The following is a 19,757-nucleotide window of genomic DNA, read 5'->3' as shown; positions in this document are numbered from 1 at the left end:
ACCACAGTCCACTCCAGACATGTCCCAGTTCACTAAATAGGCCACCTAAACACCATCACAGTCCAACATCTCATCACATAAGAACTTCTCACTGAGTCCAGTATGGACGTGTCCCAATCCACAGCTTTACTACATAGGCCACATAAACACCATCAAAAACATCCTACTGTCATCAGTCCACTGTGGGTAGTCTCAATGTGCACACTGTTCACTATTAAGCCTGCCTAAACACCATCACTGTCCAGTGTCTCACTGTTATTAGTTAGTTATTAATGTGTTCCAAATCATGCACCCTATTCACTACATAGGCTATCATCAATCAATTTAATGAGGATATGTCTCAATCCACACCTTCTTCACTATGTAGACCACTAAGAGCTTCACATCATCATGAGTCCAGTGTGGGCATGTCCCAGTCCACGTCATTATTAACTATATAAGTCAAATAAACACTTCTCACCATCATACAGTGGGCTTGTCTCAACCCACACCATTATTCACTATATAGGACACTTAAATACAGTCTCATTATCAACCCCCACTCTTGGGCGTGTCCCAATCCACACTGTATAATCTATACTCAATGGCACAATGCATTATGGGTATTCTGTACCTGTCACTGTATGTTGCTTGGATACATGCGTTGTGGAAACACCATTTTGGACAAGCTAGCTCTCTCTCTCTCTGTGTGTGTGTGTGTGTGTGTAGTTTACCTGCCGACATGTGTCATTTTGATGCGTTTATTTGGAATGACCTCCACTCCATCCTTAAACCACTTCCCCGTGACTTTCTCGTCAGAAACCTCACATTTAAACATGGCCTGCTCAGCGGCCTTCACTGTCAGATCAGCGATATTCTGTAGCACCTTCAGCTCTTTATCTGAGACACACACACACACACACACACACAGGAAACTCAATGTAACTATAAACACTTATTCATGAAAGTAAAATCCTCCTTGAACAATTTGCATACTAATAATTATAATTAACACGTGATCAAGATTTATTTTAGAACAAGATTCTCGTATCTTCTTCCATTTCATCTTTGGTTAACAGTTTCCTATATTACCCACAATGCCCTTGGACTACCTGCTGATAGCGGTGCAGTGGGATTTACCCCTTGTTTCATCTCTACCTAAAGAGAGTGATGCAGCAGCACTTTAGTCCTTTCGTCTGTCCAGCTTTGTGACCTTCTCATCTGTACACTCTGCTCAGACAGTTCAGCTTCCAAATCTCCAACATTCATTCATGCTTATATCGCAATCGCACTCGCCATCTCCTACATCACTAACTAGCCAAGTCGAGTCTCCCAGCTTCATATAGCTACGTTGCGTCCTGGGACTCTGAGTCCACCGTTTGCTCAGACATCTCCACTACTTCAACACCTGATTTCTCATTAACATGATGTTGAACTTTACTGGAAAAAGGTAAGTGAGAAATGAAGCTCTTGCACTTTTGTTTTTCGAAGCTAACAGCAAAATCTGATTGTTATTTCTTACACCTGAGATCTTTGAAATGTTCATCTCCTGTTAAACTCCCGTCATCGGCTGTCCATCGCTAGCGATGATGACTGCTTCATTAGGATTTTCAGAAACACACATGGGCCGTGAAGCCCACACTAGAGCGACAGAGCCATCCACAGCGGCGGCATGAATGACCCGGCCAAGCCGCCATGGAATGCCTGGCCTCTCAAGCTCTCATATACGATTCTCCTCTTCTAGTGAAGTGCCTTGCACAGTAAGGTAAGACAAATGATGTCATGCCCCCATTGTGTTGTCTCTCTGGACCTCCAGACCTGATGCCAAGTGGTGCACAAAAGTGCCACAGACCTCACAGGTATGGAAGTTGCCTTGCAGTGACAACTGACTTGCCGAGTGATGCCATCTGTTGGCCATTTGAGTGGCTCTTCCACATGCCATCTGGTGGTGTGCCATTGACCCTGTTGGGTTCATCTGCCATATTGCACCAAAAAGCGCCCTGCTACCAGAGCCTTATTGGTGATGTACTATTTAAATGTTACTATTGTAACATTTTTGTTACTGATTCGACATACCTTCTACCTCCAGCTCTGCCTTTGACTCCCCCCCATTGGTGTAGACATGGTACATCCCGATGTCCTCCTTGGTGGCCTCATTGATGATCAGCCAGTGTTTGGTTCCTTCCTTCTTGATTCGATACTTTCCATCCCGACTCAACTCCACGCCGTCCTTCATCCTTTAAAAATAATAATAACAACACAGACAAAATGTACAGAAAAGTAAAAATGAAGGAAAATAACTTTGAATGAGTTTAGAGAGACATACGCCAAAGTAAAAATAAAACAAAAGACAATTAGAAGCACAGACCTCCGCCAAGGACAATAGTCAAGTCTTCTATGAGATGCATATCTGCATCTTCTACCATTTTATATGTCTGGATATATTTCCAAAACGATTAGAATTTTGTTCTACAGAGGATTACTGTTACCCGTGATTGTGGATTGTAATATGGAGCCATCATATTTCTACATTGGCTATGTTTTCTCACTGTTGAACTTTACTGCCATGTACTAGCTTTTAAGACTGTGAGCTGGCCTAGTGGTTAGCATGTCTGCCTCTTGAGCTGGAGATCACGAGGTTGGGTCATACCAAAGACCATCATAAAAATGGTACCTACTGCCATCTGGCGAGGCACCGCAATACAGATGTGAGCAGGGAGTCAAACTCTTGCAGTTATCAGAGGACTAGGCCCCACAGTAACCCTAGCTTTGTAATAGGCAAGAGGTCAAGGGTTATGGAGATTGGCATCACCCGATGTGGCATGGTAAGGACTTTGACTGGATTTTAAGATGTACGACATTGTTGAGTTCAGACTTCCACCAAGGCCAAACACAGTAATATTAGTGAAAGTGAAACAAAATTAAGAGGAAGCCATGGCCTAATGGTTAGAGAAGCAGCTTTGGGACCAAAAGGTTGTGGTACAAGTCTCTGGACCAGCAGGAATGACTGAAGTGCCTTTGAGAAAGGTACCTAACCCCCCAACTGCTCCCCAGGCTGCTCTAGGTATGTTGTATGTTGCTCTGGATAAGAGTGTCTGCTAAATGCTGTTAATGTAATTCCTGGTCTTGGCCCCAAAGTTTAATGGGTTCTTACTTAGGCCATGTTACATGGAAATCAGGTTGGTAGGTTTTGTAGATAGACAAAAGGGGAAAAAACTGCACCAAAAACATAACCTCTTTGGCAGGAGGTAATTAAAGGAAGCCCAAGACCATTTAAAGTACAATATTTTCAGTATCATATCCTGTGAAACAGCCTGTAGTGTGTGAGGGACAAACACGAGGTCATACTTGAAAGACTGTTAACACATGAGTGAGATGAAAGTTTCAGAGATCCCAGATTCTGAGAATCGGAGAGAGTGTTGGTTTATTCCAAGGTCTTTCACATTTTCAAAATAGGTTATGATTGTAGATCCATCAGCAGGGGGCGCTGGAGTGCTGTTTTACATTATACAGTGCAAATAAAATATCAAAAATGAAAAAAATCTCACCATTTAACGCTCGCTCCTTCCTCAGATACTTCCACCTCGAACTCCACTTTGTCCCCCACCACAACGTGGACGTCATCCAGTGGCTTGGTAATGGTAACTGGAGGCTCTACACACACACACACACACACACACACACACACTGATCAATGAAAAAGGAAAAGACAATATTGTACAGGACCTACACTGATGATTTGAGGAGTCACCTTGTACAAACACCTCAGTGAAGCTCTTTTCCTCCCCGACCACACACTCATATGCAGCGTCGTCAGACAGCGTGCACTTGTTGATGGTGAGCTTTCGGATTCCCCCGATACTCTCAAACACATACCTGCGGAAAATAAGACTCTCAAATACCCCTCTCTCTCTCTCACACACACACACACACACACACACACACACACACACACACACACACACACTTACTTTGCAGAAGGCTTGATCTCCTGCCCGTTTTTCAGCCACCTGACCTGCTGGTTGGGATCCGTCAGCTCCACAGACAGCTGGATCCTCTTCCCTTTTTCCACCGAGTACGCAGGCTCCAACTTCTTTAGGAATGCTGAGACACAACAAACACAGGAAAGTAAGCACAAGTAAACACAGACAGGCACAATAAACACAAAAGTCTTAGACAAAGACCAACACAATAAATACATACAGAACACACATAAACACAGACACAACAGAGACACAACAAAGATACAACAAAGATACAACAAAAATAGACACAACAAACCCAAAACAAAAATACACATAACAGACACAACAAAGACACAACAGAGACACAACAATAATGTGTCTAGTTCTTATCTAGAGTGTTTATACTGTTTATATTGTCTGTTTGAGTGTTTAGTCTATGTCTAGTTCTTATCTAGTGTTTATACTGTTTATATTGTTTGTTTGTTTTTTCAATTATTCTATTTTTATTTTTATTTATTGCATTGCCTGTTTGCACCGTGGGTCAGAGGACTGAAATTTCATCAGTGCTGTATGTCGAGCATGTATAGCATATTTGACAATAAAGTTGACTTGACTTGATAATACAAACACAAAACATCTCAAAAACACACACGAGACACAAAGACACAACAAACACACAACAAAAATAGACACAACAAACAAAAAACAAAAATACACACAACAGACACAACAAAGACAACAGAGACACAATAATACACATAAACACAAGATATCTAAAAAAAATACGCACAACAGAAACAACAAAGACACAACAGAGATGCAACAAACACACAACAAAAAACAAAAATAGGCACAACAAACACAATACAAAACAAAAATACACACAACAGACACAACAAAGACAACAAACACACAACAGAGATACAACAAACAAAAAATATCTCAAAAATACACATAAGAGACACAATAGAGATACGGTACAACAAAACAGACACACCAAACACAAAACAAAAATACACTCAACAGAGACACAGCAAACAAAATATCTCAGAAGTACACACGAGACACAGCAAACACATAACAGAGACACAACAAACACAAGATATCTGAAATATACATACAACAGCTACAATAAAGACACAACAAACACAAAATACCTGAAAAATACACACAAGAGACCCAACAAGGAAGCAACAAGAATACACACAACAAACACAAACTGACACAACAAACACAAAATGTCTCAGAAACAGACACAATCAACTTGTAAAAGTGTCAAACAGAAACGCAACCAAAACACAGGAATTCCAGAAAGACTGGAGTGAAACCACTCAAACATACCCGGGTGTCAGTTTATATTCTGGCTTCACCAGACCTTAGAAATAGATGCGGATATACACATTGTAATCAGGTCATTTCAGAATTCCTCGGAGTGTTTTTATATCGGGATTTCCACAGAGGGAATATCGGGTCTGCTTCTGGAGTCACTCAGTGCCATCGGCACTCGCAGAAGTCCGGTCATTACTGAACTACAAACTGTGAGGTACGATGTTCTTGTTCGATCATTTACAAGCTGGTCCACACACTCCGACAATGTCTTAACACGTTCTTCATGTCCGTCTGCTCTGGGGATAAACGAGGGCATCTAGTCAGAAGGTGCTGATTAATTCTCTAGAACAGCAGCTCTGACAGTAGTGCAGTGGCACATCACAGGTTTATTTACTCGTTCTGATACGTTATGGTTTCTATAGTAACAGCTCGTTCACAGGCAGACATTCAATGTAAAGGACTGTTCTGTAGGAAGGAGTCTCCAGTGTCAGGAACTAATTTGTTTTGCTAACGTTTCACAACATTAAATGCAACTATAAATGGATAAAAAGAAGGATGATGTAATGTTCTTTAATAAGTAAAAAAAAAGAAGTGCTGTGGAAAATAATCATTGGTTGTAGCGTAAGAGGAATAAAGCACTCTGGGATGGGAAGAGTAACTCTGCTTCAGCACACCACACCCATCACTCATTATTCTCTTATAACCGCATGACACTGTGTTCTTTCTGTCTTTCTTTCCTTTTTTTTAGGTAACTAGATATCAGTAATCCCATTGTCCCTCCAGTCTCACCAATTCCACCCCATACCACCAGAGGTCCTTGTCATGACAATACCAGGCTGAACTCTCAGCTGGTCCTCATTACATCCTCATTATCTTGAAGTTTAGATAGCATTCATTAGCTCATCCTGAAATCCTGATTTCTTGCCGTTTGCGTCTCCAAGGCTTTATAGACCCTATTCACATGATGTCACGCATACGTTAACTACCGCTCAGGTCAAAACATCAACACTGTCATTTTGGACTTAAAACAAACTCTCACACAGACCCGTCTAATACTGTTAGTACAGCTGAAATTCACAATGACAATCGATTGTTTGGTGTTTGGATGTACAAATAATCAAGGAAAAAATCCCCAGCTGTCACTTTACAGATTTCCTGAAGATCCTGAATGCTGGAATAAATAGATATCAGGTGTTAAACATGTGATATCAGAGGTTGATAACAGTACATGGTTCTGTAACATCAGTGTATCGTAGAATCTGCAGCACATGTAGGGTTATTTTGTACCTCAAGATTGCTGTTTCGGGTTTCGCAATGTGTTTGGATTTCTGTTTCTCTGGCCACAGTTATCTTTGTACCAGGCTTTCTGTGTTACAAGGGTCATGAGGTCAGACTGTGGAATGTACCTTTGTTATCATCATTGCCCTTCTACCCTGTGGCAGAGCATAGGCCATCAACAATTAGCTTCCACTGAACATGATTTTGGGCCACCTTCTCCAGTCTTTTCAGGTTGTAGCCCTCTGCCACCATCTTTGCCTCCATTTCTCTTCTTGATATATGCCTTAGTCTTCCACGGCAACGTTTTCCCAATGGTTTCCATGCCAATGCCTGTTTGGTGACATTTTCCTTTGGCTTTCATAGAGTGTGGCCGATCCATAACCACTTCCTTCTGCTGATGATGCTTTTAGCAGGTTCTTGGCCCATTCTCTCCCATAGATCTTCATTCCTGATGGTTTCCGGCCACCAAATTCTCAGAATCCTTCTAAGGCACTTGTTGATAAATGCTTGCACTTTCCTTAAGATGGTCTTTGAAGTCCACCAAGTTTCAGATCCATAAAGTAAGACAGTTTTGACATTAGTATTGGAAATTCACAGTTTGGTTGATGTTGTTATGTCCCTAGACTTCCATATCTTCTGCAAGATGTTTAATGCTGCTCTGGCTTTTTCTATTCTGGCTTTAATGTTTTCATCTGTTCCTCCATTAGTGCTAACAATGCTTCCCGGGTACATAAATGATGGAACATCTTCAATGGCGGGCGGCACGGTGGTGTAGTGGTTAGCGCTGTCGCCTCACAGCAAGAAGGTCCTGGGTTCGAGCCCCGGGGCTGGCGAGGGCCTTTCTGTGTGGAGTTTGCATGTTCTCCCCGTGTCCACGTGGGTTTCCTCCGGGTGCTCCGGTTTCCCCCACAGTCCAAAGACATGCAGGTTAGGTTAACTGGTGACTCTAAATTGACCGTAGGTGTGAATGTGAGTGTGAACGGTTGTCTGTGTCTATGTGTCAGCCCTGTGATGACCTGGCGACTTGTCCAGGGTGTAGGGGAGAGCGGGGTAAGATGAGCCAGAGGGTAAGATGAGCCACCCCCTGTTTCTAAGAAACAGTAAACAAATGTGACCATGTGACCACATTCAAAGGGGGGCGGGACCATTTACTTACACTTGTGGAGAGGAGCACCACATGTCAAACTAGGTGAGGGAGATATTTATAAAAATGTGTTTTTGTGCTTTCTAAGTCAATTCCATGTTTGTCCACAGTGAAGATAATTTAGAGAAGACAAAAGTAGAATAATATTTAGACACATTAGGGTTAAGTTAGTAGCTTTCTAAGCTATGATATGAATGCTAATAAAAATAATTTTGATTAGCCTAATCCCCTTTATTAGCATTTTTCTACAAAATGGTGGCCACGGGGTAAGACGAGCCATTAGATGTGGGGCAAGTTGAGCCACTGGCTCAACTTACCCCATTGGTGGCTGAGCTTACCCAATATGGATGACACTTAAGTTTTCGCATTTACTGGTCATATATGACAACAACATATATATATATATATATATATATATATATATATATATATATATATATATGACATCAGATGAGGAAGACCAGTTGTTAGATGTGGGGGATTATCTCATCTCATCTCATTATCTCTAGCCGCTTTATCCTTCTACAGGGTCGCAGGCAAGCTGGAGCCTATCCCAGCTGACTACGGGCGAAAGGCGGGGTACACCCTGGACAAGTCGCCAGGTCATCACAGGGCTGACACATAGACACAGACAACCATTCACACTCACATTCACACCTACGGTCAATTTAGAGTCACCAGTTAACCTAACCTGCATGTCTTTGGACTGTGGGGGAAACCGGAGCACCCGGAGGAAACCCACGCGGACACGGGGAGAACATGCAAACTCCACACAGAAAGGCCCTCGCCGGCCCCGGGGCTCGAACCCAGGACCTTCTTGCTGTGAGGCGACAGCGCTAACCACTACACCACCGTGCCGCCCCTGTGGGGGATTATGTTGTGGCAAAATTCACGGGGAAGAAGAAAGTGCATTTCTTCATTGGCCAGATAATCAAATTGGATGTCTTCAAAATAGAGGCAAGATTTGTCAAAAGAAGCCGGTCATGCCATGGCTCTGCAAGAAAGCCGACCTTTGTCTTCAAAGAGAAAGATAAGGCTGTCCTGTCAAGACAGGATATTGTGAAAAAATTGCCCCACCCCTTTACTGTTGGGGGGACAGCACGGAGGGAGAGGCAAATGGTGTTCCCTTGCAATTTGAATGCTTGGAACATTGAATAATGATGAAATGATTGATGGAATGATTGCTGCATGTTTTAGCAATGTTTTAACCTACTGAAAGAAATAACATTTTTTGGCACTGTTCTACTGTTTTAGTAATTTCTATAATATAGTATATCTCTCATTCCCTCTCTAACCATCCCTCTTTCTATCTATCTATGCATATATCTCTCTCTCTATCCATCTATCTATCCCTCCCTATCCCATCTCGTTCTATCACCTCTCTCTTCATCTCCCCTTCTCTATGCAACGGCCCTATCCCCCACTTGCTTGACTTGACTTGATTCACTGATTGCATTTCTAATAATAAAAGTTGTTTACTTTGTTAACCTAACATGTTTTGTGTTGGCTCAATTTACCCCACACAGTGGCTCATCTTACCCCGTGCATGGGGTAAGTTGAGCCACTTGACATTTTTTTTTCAAGAGGTAATATCACTCTAACCATAAGAGCTTATCAATTATTTTTTGCTCAGATAGTAACAGTACACTTTGAAATTTGGTATGGTGTGTAGACTGGAAGCAAAAATGGCTTTAACATGTAGTTATGATGAAAAATGTAAAAAGTGGCTCATCTTACCCCGCTCTCCCCTACCCCGCCTTTCGCCCGTAGTCAGCTGGGATAGGCTCCAGCTTGCCTGCGACCCTGTAGAACAGGATAAAGTGGCTACAGATAATGAGATGAGATGAGATCTTCAATGGCCCCCTTCTCCAACATTATGGGATCGTTATTGTTGGTGTTCATTCTCATGGACTTTGTTTTACCCTTGCTAACAGAAAGGGTACCCTTGCTTTGCTGCTGATTCCTCCACTTGGGTGATCTTATCTTGCAAGAAATGGAATTCAGTGGACACTATGGAATCAGTTGGATGATTTGGACTTTGCAGATGATGTTGCTTTACTGGTGCATAATTACAATCAAATGCAATAAGTACCCTTGTTAGTTAATTTAGAAAGTTAGGACTCTCTCATTCCAATATTTTATGGACCTGACACACACACGCAACTGCATTAGCTTGCTACAAATATTTTTCTCAGATCATGGAGAAATTACATTTATTACTTAGCCTGAATTTATGATATTCTACTTAGGAGGTTTTCTGACACTCAGCTCCATTAAGATGAGCCTAGGAACAATTTATGAGTTCAAATATTTAGAGGATCTTGTGTGTGTAACCAGCTTGCATTTCTTCGCCACTGATTGTAATCATTGTAAAATCACTTAGTGTGTTAAACACAGAATCACCACTGTATGGTTAAAACCTCATATGGTCAGAAATACAAGCTGGTCTGTTTTATTTTAAGTTCAGACAAAGATATGCTTTATAGCCAATGAGAAGCCTGCATTGGGCAGCCAATCAGAAGTGTTCAAACAACTAAAAGTCCTTTTACAATGATTTTCACAGGTGCTGCCATTTGGTTTTGGGGTGGTTCTAGGGTGGGTCCCTTGTAGTGGGACAGTTTAAAAATAAATGGTAGATGTTCGTTCAGACCTCAGTGTGTATCCTGGATATCACTCAGTGTTTGAATTGTGTTATGCAATCAAAGTGCCTCAAGGTGACTTCTTTCATATAAGTGTATTTTTTGGCTACTTTTGAGGTTCAGGTATTTCTTCCATGACATACACACACACAGACACACACACACACACACACTTTATATCTGTGTAGGACCAGAGCAGGTGGGTGGAGCACAGAAGCATGACAGGCCAGAACTGAGTTCTCAGAAACTTTTATTTTCTGTGGTATATGTGGCTTTTCAGCTCATTCACTCTTAGTGCAGCAGATAACATAATATCTCAGAAGAATCTTTCAAATTGTTATACAAGCACCAAATTCGGCACAGATACTCCTTAGACATTATTCTTTTGAAAAAGTACGTGGGCCACTTGAAATTCAAGATGGCTGCCCATTTTAAAGATGGCCGCCATGTCCAGTACAGAAATATATTGTTTTGCCATAACTATGCACAGACTTGTCCGATATGGATGATTCTGGCATCAAATTATACATTTTTGACCATGTAGAATCCAAATCTGGGAGAATAAAATCACTCAGAAGCTTACTTTTGCCTTATTCTTGGCCTTTTGTAAAATAGTGCACTAACATAGCTAGCATGCATGTTTGTATAGACTGTAGCAATAATTATAGTTTGGGGTGTAGGGTGTAGCAGTAGAGGTAGAGGATGTCCTCATCATAGCAATCAGTGTTCTGCCTCTCCTTCAAGGGATTGGTCTGCACCAGTTGCGGGTGGCTTTTGGCCAAGGACGGAACCTGAGATGGATTCCTGTACATGACCTGCACCTCTCTTTAGTACTGGAGAAGAGCAAAGGAATACTCTTCTTCCATGCCTTCACTGGTTGCAATGTTGTATCAGGCTTCCGCAGCAAAGGGAAGAAGTCTGCATGGCAAACCTGGGATGTGTATGCTGAAGTTTCTGATGTCTTTGCCAAGCTCAGCCAGTACCCACCAACAGTAGATGATGATGATCTGGAGGTCCTGGAGAAGTTTGTGGTGACAATGTATGACAGGTCCAGTACAGTTGTACGTGTTGATGATGCCAGGCTGGATATGTTTGCTCGAAAGCAGAGGCCATATGAAACCATTCCTCCAACTCAAGCAGCACTACTTCAGCATGCAAAGCGCACTGCCTATCAAGCAGGCTGTATATGGAGTCAGTCAACACTGCGCCAACCAGAAACACAAAGTCCTGCTGACTGGGGATGGACAAAGAGTGGAGACACATGGAAGGTCTTCTGGACAATGCTTCCACCTATTGCCGAGAGTTGCCAACAGCTGACCAAATGTGGATGCAAATCTGAATGCCGTGGAAGGTGCAAATGCTACCGATTCAGTCTCACCTGCACCGGACTATGTAGCTGCAAATGTGAGGACAAGTGAAACCATGCAGCTCACTGCTGGGGTGAACAGTGCATTTGTGAGCTCTGTATTTGACTCATTGCACTCTGTAGTGACAAACATTGACCATAACTAAACATTCCAGTTGTGCATTTAAAAATAACAAATAAATAAAATAGTTTGTAGGATATGTTCTGGTCTATGTATATTTTTCCATCATATTTTTGCTAGAAATGGCAGAAAGGAGCTCCCTAGAAGGTTAAGAGTGGGATTTTTAGATTTCTCATAGTCAAAAACCTACTTTTAGACACCAAGATAATTCAAATCGGTCAAAGTGGCCAGATTATATCCCATTTTCAAGTCTGCAGCGGCGGCCATCTTGAAAATAAGCAGCCATCTTGAATTTCAAGTGGCCCGCATACTTTTTCAAAAGAATAATGTCTAAGGAGTATTTGTGCCAAGTTTGGTGCTTGTATCACCATTTGAAAGATTGTTTCAGTTATCTGCTACACTATCTCTCAAACATGCACACACATGCATTCTGGTCGGGAGAGAGCTCCCTTTCTCTGCTCTCTCGCTCCTTTTATAGGGCACGGTCACTGGGGAAGACACACAAGCACAGGTTAATTCACGTCAGGTGCAGTAATTCTGCCACTTACCTTCCCTGACTTTGCCCTCCATTCACAGACCGACGCTTGACCACACCCCCGCTGCCACATACCCCCACTGCCCGACTCAGGCCAAAGAGCCGTCCGGCCTGCAGCTGACTTCCCCCCCTTGACGGGAGAGGAAATCTGCCACAGCCATCTGTGCCCCCAGCCTATGGACCACCTTGAACTTAAACAGCTGGAGTGCCAGATACCAACGGGTGATCCGCGTGTTGGCATCCTTCATGCGGTGGAGCCACTGGAGGGGCGCGTGGTCCGAACAGAGGGTGAAAGGGCGTCCCAGTAGGTAGTAGCGGAGGGCAAGGACCGCCCACTTGATGGTGAGGCACTCCTTTTCTATGGTGCTGTACCGGCCCTCACGCACCGACAGCTTCCGGCTGATGTACAGCATGGGACGTTCCTCCCCCTCCACCTCCTGGGACAGAACAGCCCCAAGCCCTCTGTCCGACGCGTCCGTCTGCAAAAAAAGGGGAGAGAAAAGTCAGGAGAGTGTAACAGTGGCCCCCCACACAGTGCAGCCTTTACCTCAGAGAAAGCCCGCTGGCATTGCTCCGTCCACTGGACCAGATCTGGTGCCTCCTTTTTAGTGAGATCAGTCAGCGGGCTGGTGACATCCGAATAATTAGGTATAAACCTACAATACTAGCCAGCCAGCCCCAGGAACTGTCTCACCCCCTTTTTGGTCTTGGGCCTCGGGCAGGCCGCAATTACTGCTGTCTTATTAATTTGGGAACGCACCTGCCCATTGCCCGAGTGGAAGCCCAGATACTGTACTTCCACCTGCTCAATCACACACTTCTTCAGGTTGGCTGTGAGACCCGCTCGCCACAGCGACCTAAGGATGGCCCTTAGGTGTTTTAGGTGTCGCGGCCAGTCATTACTATAAATAATGATGTCGTCCAAGTATGCGGCCGCATAGGTGGCGTGGGGGCGGAGGACCCTATCCATAAGCCACTGGAACGTAGCAGGCACCCCAAACAGCCCAAAAGGAAGTGTGACGAACTGGTGTAAGCCAAACAGTGTGGAAAAGGCCGTTTTCTCTCAGGATAACGGAGTCAAGGGGATCTGCCAATATCCCTTTGTCAAATCCAGTGTCAAATAAAAATGAGCCATGCCTAGTCGATCAAGCAACTTGTCAATACGAGGCATTGGGTACGCATCGAATTTAGACACCGCATTGACTTTTCTATAGTCCACACAGAACTGGACCGACCCATCGGCCTTGGGAACCAAGACCACCAGGCTGCTCCAGTCAGTGTGGGACTCCTCAACAATGCCCATTTCGAGCATGGCCTTGAGTTCTTCCCGAACCACCTTTTTTTTGTGTTCGGGCAGTCTGTAAGGGTGGCTGTGCACTACCACCTCGGGGGTGTCTCAATGTGGTGTTCTATGAGAAGGGTGTGGCCGGGCAGGGGCGAGAATACGTCAGAAAATTCTGTCTGCAACTGGGCGACCTCCGTGAGTTGGGTCGGGGAGAGGTGGTCTCCACAGGGGACCAGAGCAGTGGGTGATGTCAATTTTCCTTTTTGAACCTCCGGCCCCAGCTCCGCCTTCTCTGGAACCACCGACACCAATGCCACGGGGACCTCCTCGTTCCAAAGTTTTAACAGATTGAGGTGGTAAATCTGTAACGCCCCACCCCTGTCCATTCGCCGCACCTCATAGTCGATGTCCCCGACTCGTCATGTGACCTCAAAGGGTCCTTGCCACCTGGCGATCAATTTGGAGCTCGATGTAGGCAACAACACGACTACTTTATCTCCCAGTGTGAATTCCCTAAGGCACGTGCCCCTGTAGTACAGACGGACTTGACGTTCTTGGGCCTGCCGCAAATTCTCCTGGGTTAGGTGTGTGAGTGTGTGGAGTTTGGTGCGCAGGTCGTTAATGTATTGAATTTCATTTTTATTTGTTGAAGGTCCCTCCTCCCAATTTTCACACAGCACATCTAGAATGCCACGCGGCTTATGCCCGTATAATAACTCGAATGGGGAGAACCCCGTGGAGGCTTGTGGGACCTCTCGCACTGCAAATAACAGGGGCTCGAGCCCTTTATCCCAGTTGTGTGCGTCCTCGCTTACAAATTTCTGAATTATGTTCTTGAGGGTGTGATTGAACCGTTCAATTAAGCCATCTGTTTGTGGGTGATACATGCTGGTGCAGATAGGCTTAATTCCCAGTAACCCATACAGTTAGTGCAGTGTGCGTAACATAAATGTAGTGCCTTGATCAGTTAGAATCTCTTTGGGGATTCCAACCCGGGAGATGACGCGGAAGAGCGTTTCTGCAATAGTACATGCTGAGATATTGCGAAGAGGCACTGCTTCCGGATATCGCGTTGCATAGTCCACCAGGACTAAAATAAAGCAATATCCTCGTGTTGACCAATCTAATGGCCCGACGAGATCCATCCCAATTCTTTTGAACGGGGTCTCGATTAATGGCAGAGGGCACAAAGGCGCTTTTGGAATGGCTGCAGGATTTACTAACTGGCATTCGCAGCACACCATACACCACCTACTGTACGGACATCGCCGCAAATCCCTGGCCAATAGAACCGGGCCATTATTCGAGCTAGTGTCTTATCCTGCCCCAAGTGTCCGGCCATGGGATTAAAGTGAGCCGCCTGGAATATAAATTCACGGCAGCTCTTTGGGATTAAAAGCTGTGTTATCGGTTCCTTAGTCTGAGTGTCCTGCGTCACTCGGTATAATCTATCCTTAATAATGGAAAAATAGAGGAAGGACGGAGTGGCGTTTGGCTGGAGCGTTTGACTATCGATTACTCTCACTTGGTCAAACACATGCCGCAGAGTCTCGTCTCACGACTGCTCTAACGGGAAATCCGCGAGGGATTCCCCGAGAGAGGGAGGAAGAGCCTGCTGCTCCTCACTCTGACGCGGTGATGATGTAGACAGCTCTGTGACAGCTGCTCCCTCCAATGCCACACCGGGACGCTAAATTATAGCAGGCCCCACTCTTCACTAAATGTGACATTAATTCCCTAAATCCCAGCCAATCAATCCCCAAAATTATCGAGTGGGTAAGGCAAGGATTAACCGCCGCCTTTACTCTAAATTTCTCCCCTTGAAATAGAATGTGGACTGACACTAAAGGGTAGTTGTGAACATCCCCGTGCACACACAACACCTTCACCAATTGTGCTCTCCCCAATGCCTCGTCTTGCACCAGGCTTTGGTGGATTGAGGTCTGATTACAGCTGGAGTCCCCCAAAGCCTGATACATATCCCCTTGGATACTCACTGGTATGCAATACGCTCTGGCCCGATCGAGGGCAGTCCCTGGTGTGTCGGGGTTCCAGACCACCGCGCCCACCTCCATCGCCGAGCACTGATGCTGGAAGTGCCCCGGCTCCCCGCAGGGCCAGCATACCAGCCCAGGCCCTCCCTCTGCACCGGTGTTTCAGAGCTCACTCACCTGAGGGGGGGAAGACACAGACACGGATGTAGGAAACGGTAGGGCACCGCGGGTGTGGCGGGCCGGCTGGAGTGGAGCTGGCCCCCTCCTCCGCAGTGGGGGAATGGGGTGAGGACGAGAAACAGAAGGGGAGACAGAGAGAGAAGAGAGGGGAGAAGAGGAGACACGCTGTCTTGCCGTCGGAACAGCCGCCATATGGTCCTCCACCAGCTCGATGGCCTGATCCAGCGATGCCGGGTGATGGCACAGGACCCACTCCGCATTTATAAAAAAACATGACAGCAATATTAAAAGTATTAAAACTTCAACCACTGGTACTTCAGTTCTTGTATCAGATGGGAATTTGCCATCACTACAAAACCACTTTGACTGCGAGTTGGCCTAGTGGTTTGTGTGTCTGTCTCTCAACCAGGAGATCATGAGTTCTACTTGTGGTCAGGTCATACCAAAGACCATCATAAAAATGTTACCTACTGCCATCTAGTGAGGCACGCTGTAATGCAAATGTAAGTGGGGAGCAGAGGCAGCAGAAAGTTTTAGATGGGAGGGGCAATGTGTTGCACGCCAAAGGTGTGCCAAATCTAGGGGGGTCTGGGGGTATGCCCCCCCAGGAAATTTTGGAATTTTTAACCCTCTAAAAAACTATTTCCCGAATTTTGAGAGGCAAATTTTGGTGGAGTAAAGCTAAGTTTAATGTCTGTTTATGCAAACAACTTATTCTACTCAATAAAAATAGGTTACTTATTCAAGAATAGAGCTAAACCCCACTGTCAAAGGCAGTTTTCGGCTACTCTGTCAATTTAAGGCGGACTGGGACACGTGAAACGAGCTGTACTACACATGGAAACAATGAACTGACCGGACAAGTCATACTCGCACCGAGTGGCTGTCAACACATATCATGACGAAACTTCACACAGTGCCAGTGAAATATTTCAATGATTAGGTCAAATAGCCTTGGAAAATTTGAATAAACACCGATCACATCGCTCGGCAATCCTGTTTTGACCAAGGAATAAGCCCGTGAAAATAATATTCCCGATCCTTCACGGACTGCCATCAGATCCCTGGAAATCCAACTGACTGGTAATGACCGGTTGTGACCCCAGATCGGGTGCGAATACATTTTTTTTTCTGTTTGTTGCTTATTTTTCAAATCAAAGCTGTGTGATATTGGTGTATTGAAGCATGTATGAATGACATGGGGCTGTATCGGTAAATTGGAAAAACTACATTCCCTTAGTTTTCTCATGGATCCCCCCCCACACACACACAAACAAAACGTGAGAAAATTTGCCCTCAATGTCCTTGTTGCATTAAAGAGCTAATAGATTTATTTACCTGCTCAGCTACATGGTATAAAGCACGAGCACAAATAACTGTCTTTCCTTTAGTCTTCAGTGCAAGTAAACAGTCATTCATTTCTTGGCTTGTGAAATTTGACTTGGGGTGTTAAAAAATTTATACTGAAAACTTACCTCGTTATCATCAAGCAACTTGAGTGCCTTTGTCGAGCCCAAAAAGTTTGCAATGGATATTTGTCTGAAACTCCTCTTCATACTGATTTTCAGTGAGTGGTCAGGGCAGCAAGCGAATTCATGTAGATCGAGAGCAGCATCGAGTTTTTGGGCGCCCAAAACTGCTTGTACACCTCGTGAACGCTATCTAGACATCCGGACAGGACACGAGTTATCAGTCAGATACAAATATAGTGACACTGTCATAGCCTTGCTGTCACAGGGTTCCCACTTTGGAGTGAGTACCCAAGGAGACCAGACATGTCTAGACAGTTGCCATAGCAACGGGTTAATTAGTCCACAGAATATTCATAAATCAGCTTGTCTACTAAAAGTGATGGGTTTTGCAGTTCTGCGTAAGCCAAATAAGGGAAATCCTGGAAAGCGGAGGCAATCGGTGATGTCAGGGCCAGGTTAGTTTGCATCGGTTTTGGTGTGAATGGGTGATACCAACCTACAGTACAAAGGGATGCCATTAGGGCACCGGGATGAAGGGACGCAGCGGGATTTAATAAGGGAAAACAAAGGCGCGCAGCAGGCTGTTTATTCACACTACTCTCTCCTTTTCGTCCTTATAAATAGTCAAAGGACTCCCATTGTAACATAATTTTTTGGGGGGACTCCCCTAAAGGACTCCCCTCTGCCACCGCCACTGGGGAGTCAAACTCTCACGGTTACCAGAAGACCCGCCCCCCCACACTGTAACCTTAGCTATCTAACAGGTGAGTAGCTGAGGGCTATAGAAATGGAGATCAGCACTGCACCCATGCGCCTCAAGAGCTGGTTAGTACTGGGACAGGAGACTACCTGGGAAGAACAGATCCTGGCACATGAAGAACCTGGACTTGACGAAACTGCTTCCGTCTAAAGCAGTCTTCATCACTGCTGGCATTCGATAAGGATCTGTAGTACCAAAGCCCACTTTTGTGCACATCCTGATTTACATTTTTCATCCATTTTATGAGATAATTCATGGAAAATGAAGCACAGATCTGCATCGGAAGCAGTAAATGTAGTCGCCATTTTGTTAACATTATTATGTCCAATATTATGTCCAATCCAGAGGTTGCTATATCAGAAACGTCACATGACTGAATAAGCTCTATATCATGTGTTTCTGATGTTTCTGGATAGTATACTATGACTGTGTACTACGTTTATGGATCATACCTCTCTCAGACAGTGCAGTCGGTTATAGTCGGAAGATCATCATCATCATCATCATCACTGCACTTTTTTCAGATTATGAAAGAAATGTAAACATAAGCATTACTCATTTTTTTTCTCATTAGACAGAAAAAAGGTCATACTGTATTAATGTTGAGAAGTAGGGCTCCGCCTCCTAAACCTTTAGGTGTTTAATTTCACACCTGTATATAGTATGTGACTATAGAATGACCTTTTATATATATTTATCCTCTTTTTTTGCTTATTTACTAAGATACAGAAGCTTTATTCATTACGTTTAAATGCACAAAATACTTTCAGTTTATGCCCTTATTCTGAAAAAGACGATATTCCTACTAAGCTGTAAACATGGTGAATGAAAGTGAATATTCCACTACTAATATTCCCATTTACATGCAGCTGTGCGTACTCCGATTGTCTAACTGGGCATTGTGTGTCACAAAATGCCGTAAACCCCCCAGAAATGCAGATTCTGAATGCACTGAATACGCGTCCAAGGAATTCTCCTGAAACCCAAATCATATCAGCATGTCCAGCATGCCTTAATTGGAAAATGCTAAATTCTGAACAAGGCCAAGTTTTGAACATCAGAACAGGATATGCTGTTTACACCATATTCAGAATAATAGTGGAATATTAGTGTGAATGTAAATGTACTGATTGTGACCATAACTGCACTCAATATTAGGGATGTGAATAAATCAGGGCATGTTAGTATTCAATCGTGACCTCATTTCACACAGGAAGTAGATGAATGGCAGAATGGAACTCATGTTAAAGTGCATATCACGGGTAAATTCAGGAGCAAGATCGGTGTAATTCTCCTATTTTATATTAAATTTTGGCCAAATATCTGTCACATTTTGCATTTTGTGCAATTTTTTTTTTAGCTTGCGCAATACCAGAAAAATTCAGTTGAAATCAAGCCATTTGAGGCGAATTGGTCCGCCTCTGAAAAAACTTGGCATTTGGATTTCCCGGCAAACACTGATTTTCATGATGTTGCGTGCGGGACGCCTCCTGAATCCTACGTCAACACTGGTTTGTTTATGAGAAAACGACCTGGTGGTTTTCTGCAAATTTCTTCAAAGTTATCACGTAATTATTAAAATGGTTAACAGATGTATCGTAGGAGGGTGTAGCAACACTGATCTTGATGGGATTAGTACTCATCGTTTCCCAAAAGACCGGACAATGAGAGAGAAATGGGAGCGCTTGGTCTACACAGGCTGTGCACTGA

At 44.1% G+C, this 19,757-nt stretch overlaps 1 protein-coding gene across 1 annotated transcript in view; it reads right to left on the bottom strand.

The window, feature by feature from the left end:
* mybpc2a (myosin binding protein Ca) overlaps positions 1-19,757 on the bottom strand; it is a 77,135-nt gene that overhangs the window by 24,208 nt on the left and 33,170 nt on the right. The window contains exons 9-13 of the mRNA XM_060902458.1: positions 3,951-4,083; positions 3,731-3,855; positions 3,528-3,633; positions 2,056-2,216; positions 714-879 (exon numbers count right to left, since the gene is read on the bottom strand). Of these exons, the coding sequence (XP_060758441.1) occupies positions 714-879; positions 2,056-2,216; positions 3,528-3,633; positions 3,731-3,855; positions 3,951-4,083 (691 nt within the window). The remainder of the gene's footprint in view (positions 1-713; positions 880-2,055; positions 2,217-3,527; positions 3,634-3,730; positions 3,856-3,950; positions 4,084-19,757) is intronic.

Source organism: Neoarius graeffei, chromosome 20 (genome assembly GCF_027579695.1).
Source record: "Neoarius graeffei isolate fNeoGra1 chromosome 20, fNeoGra1.pri, whole genome shotgun sequence".
NCBI lineage: Eukaryota > Metazoa > Chordata > Actinopteri > Siluriformes > Ariidae > Neoarius > Neoarius graeffei.
Note: the sequence above shows the minus strand (reverse complement) of the source record. Positions and strands in the feature narration are given on the sequence as shown.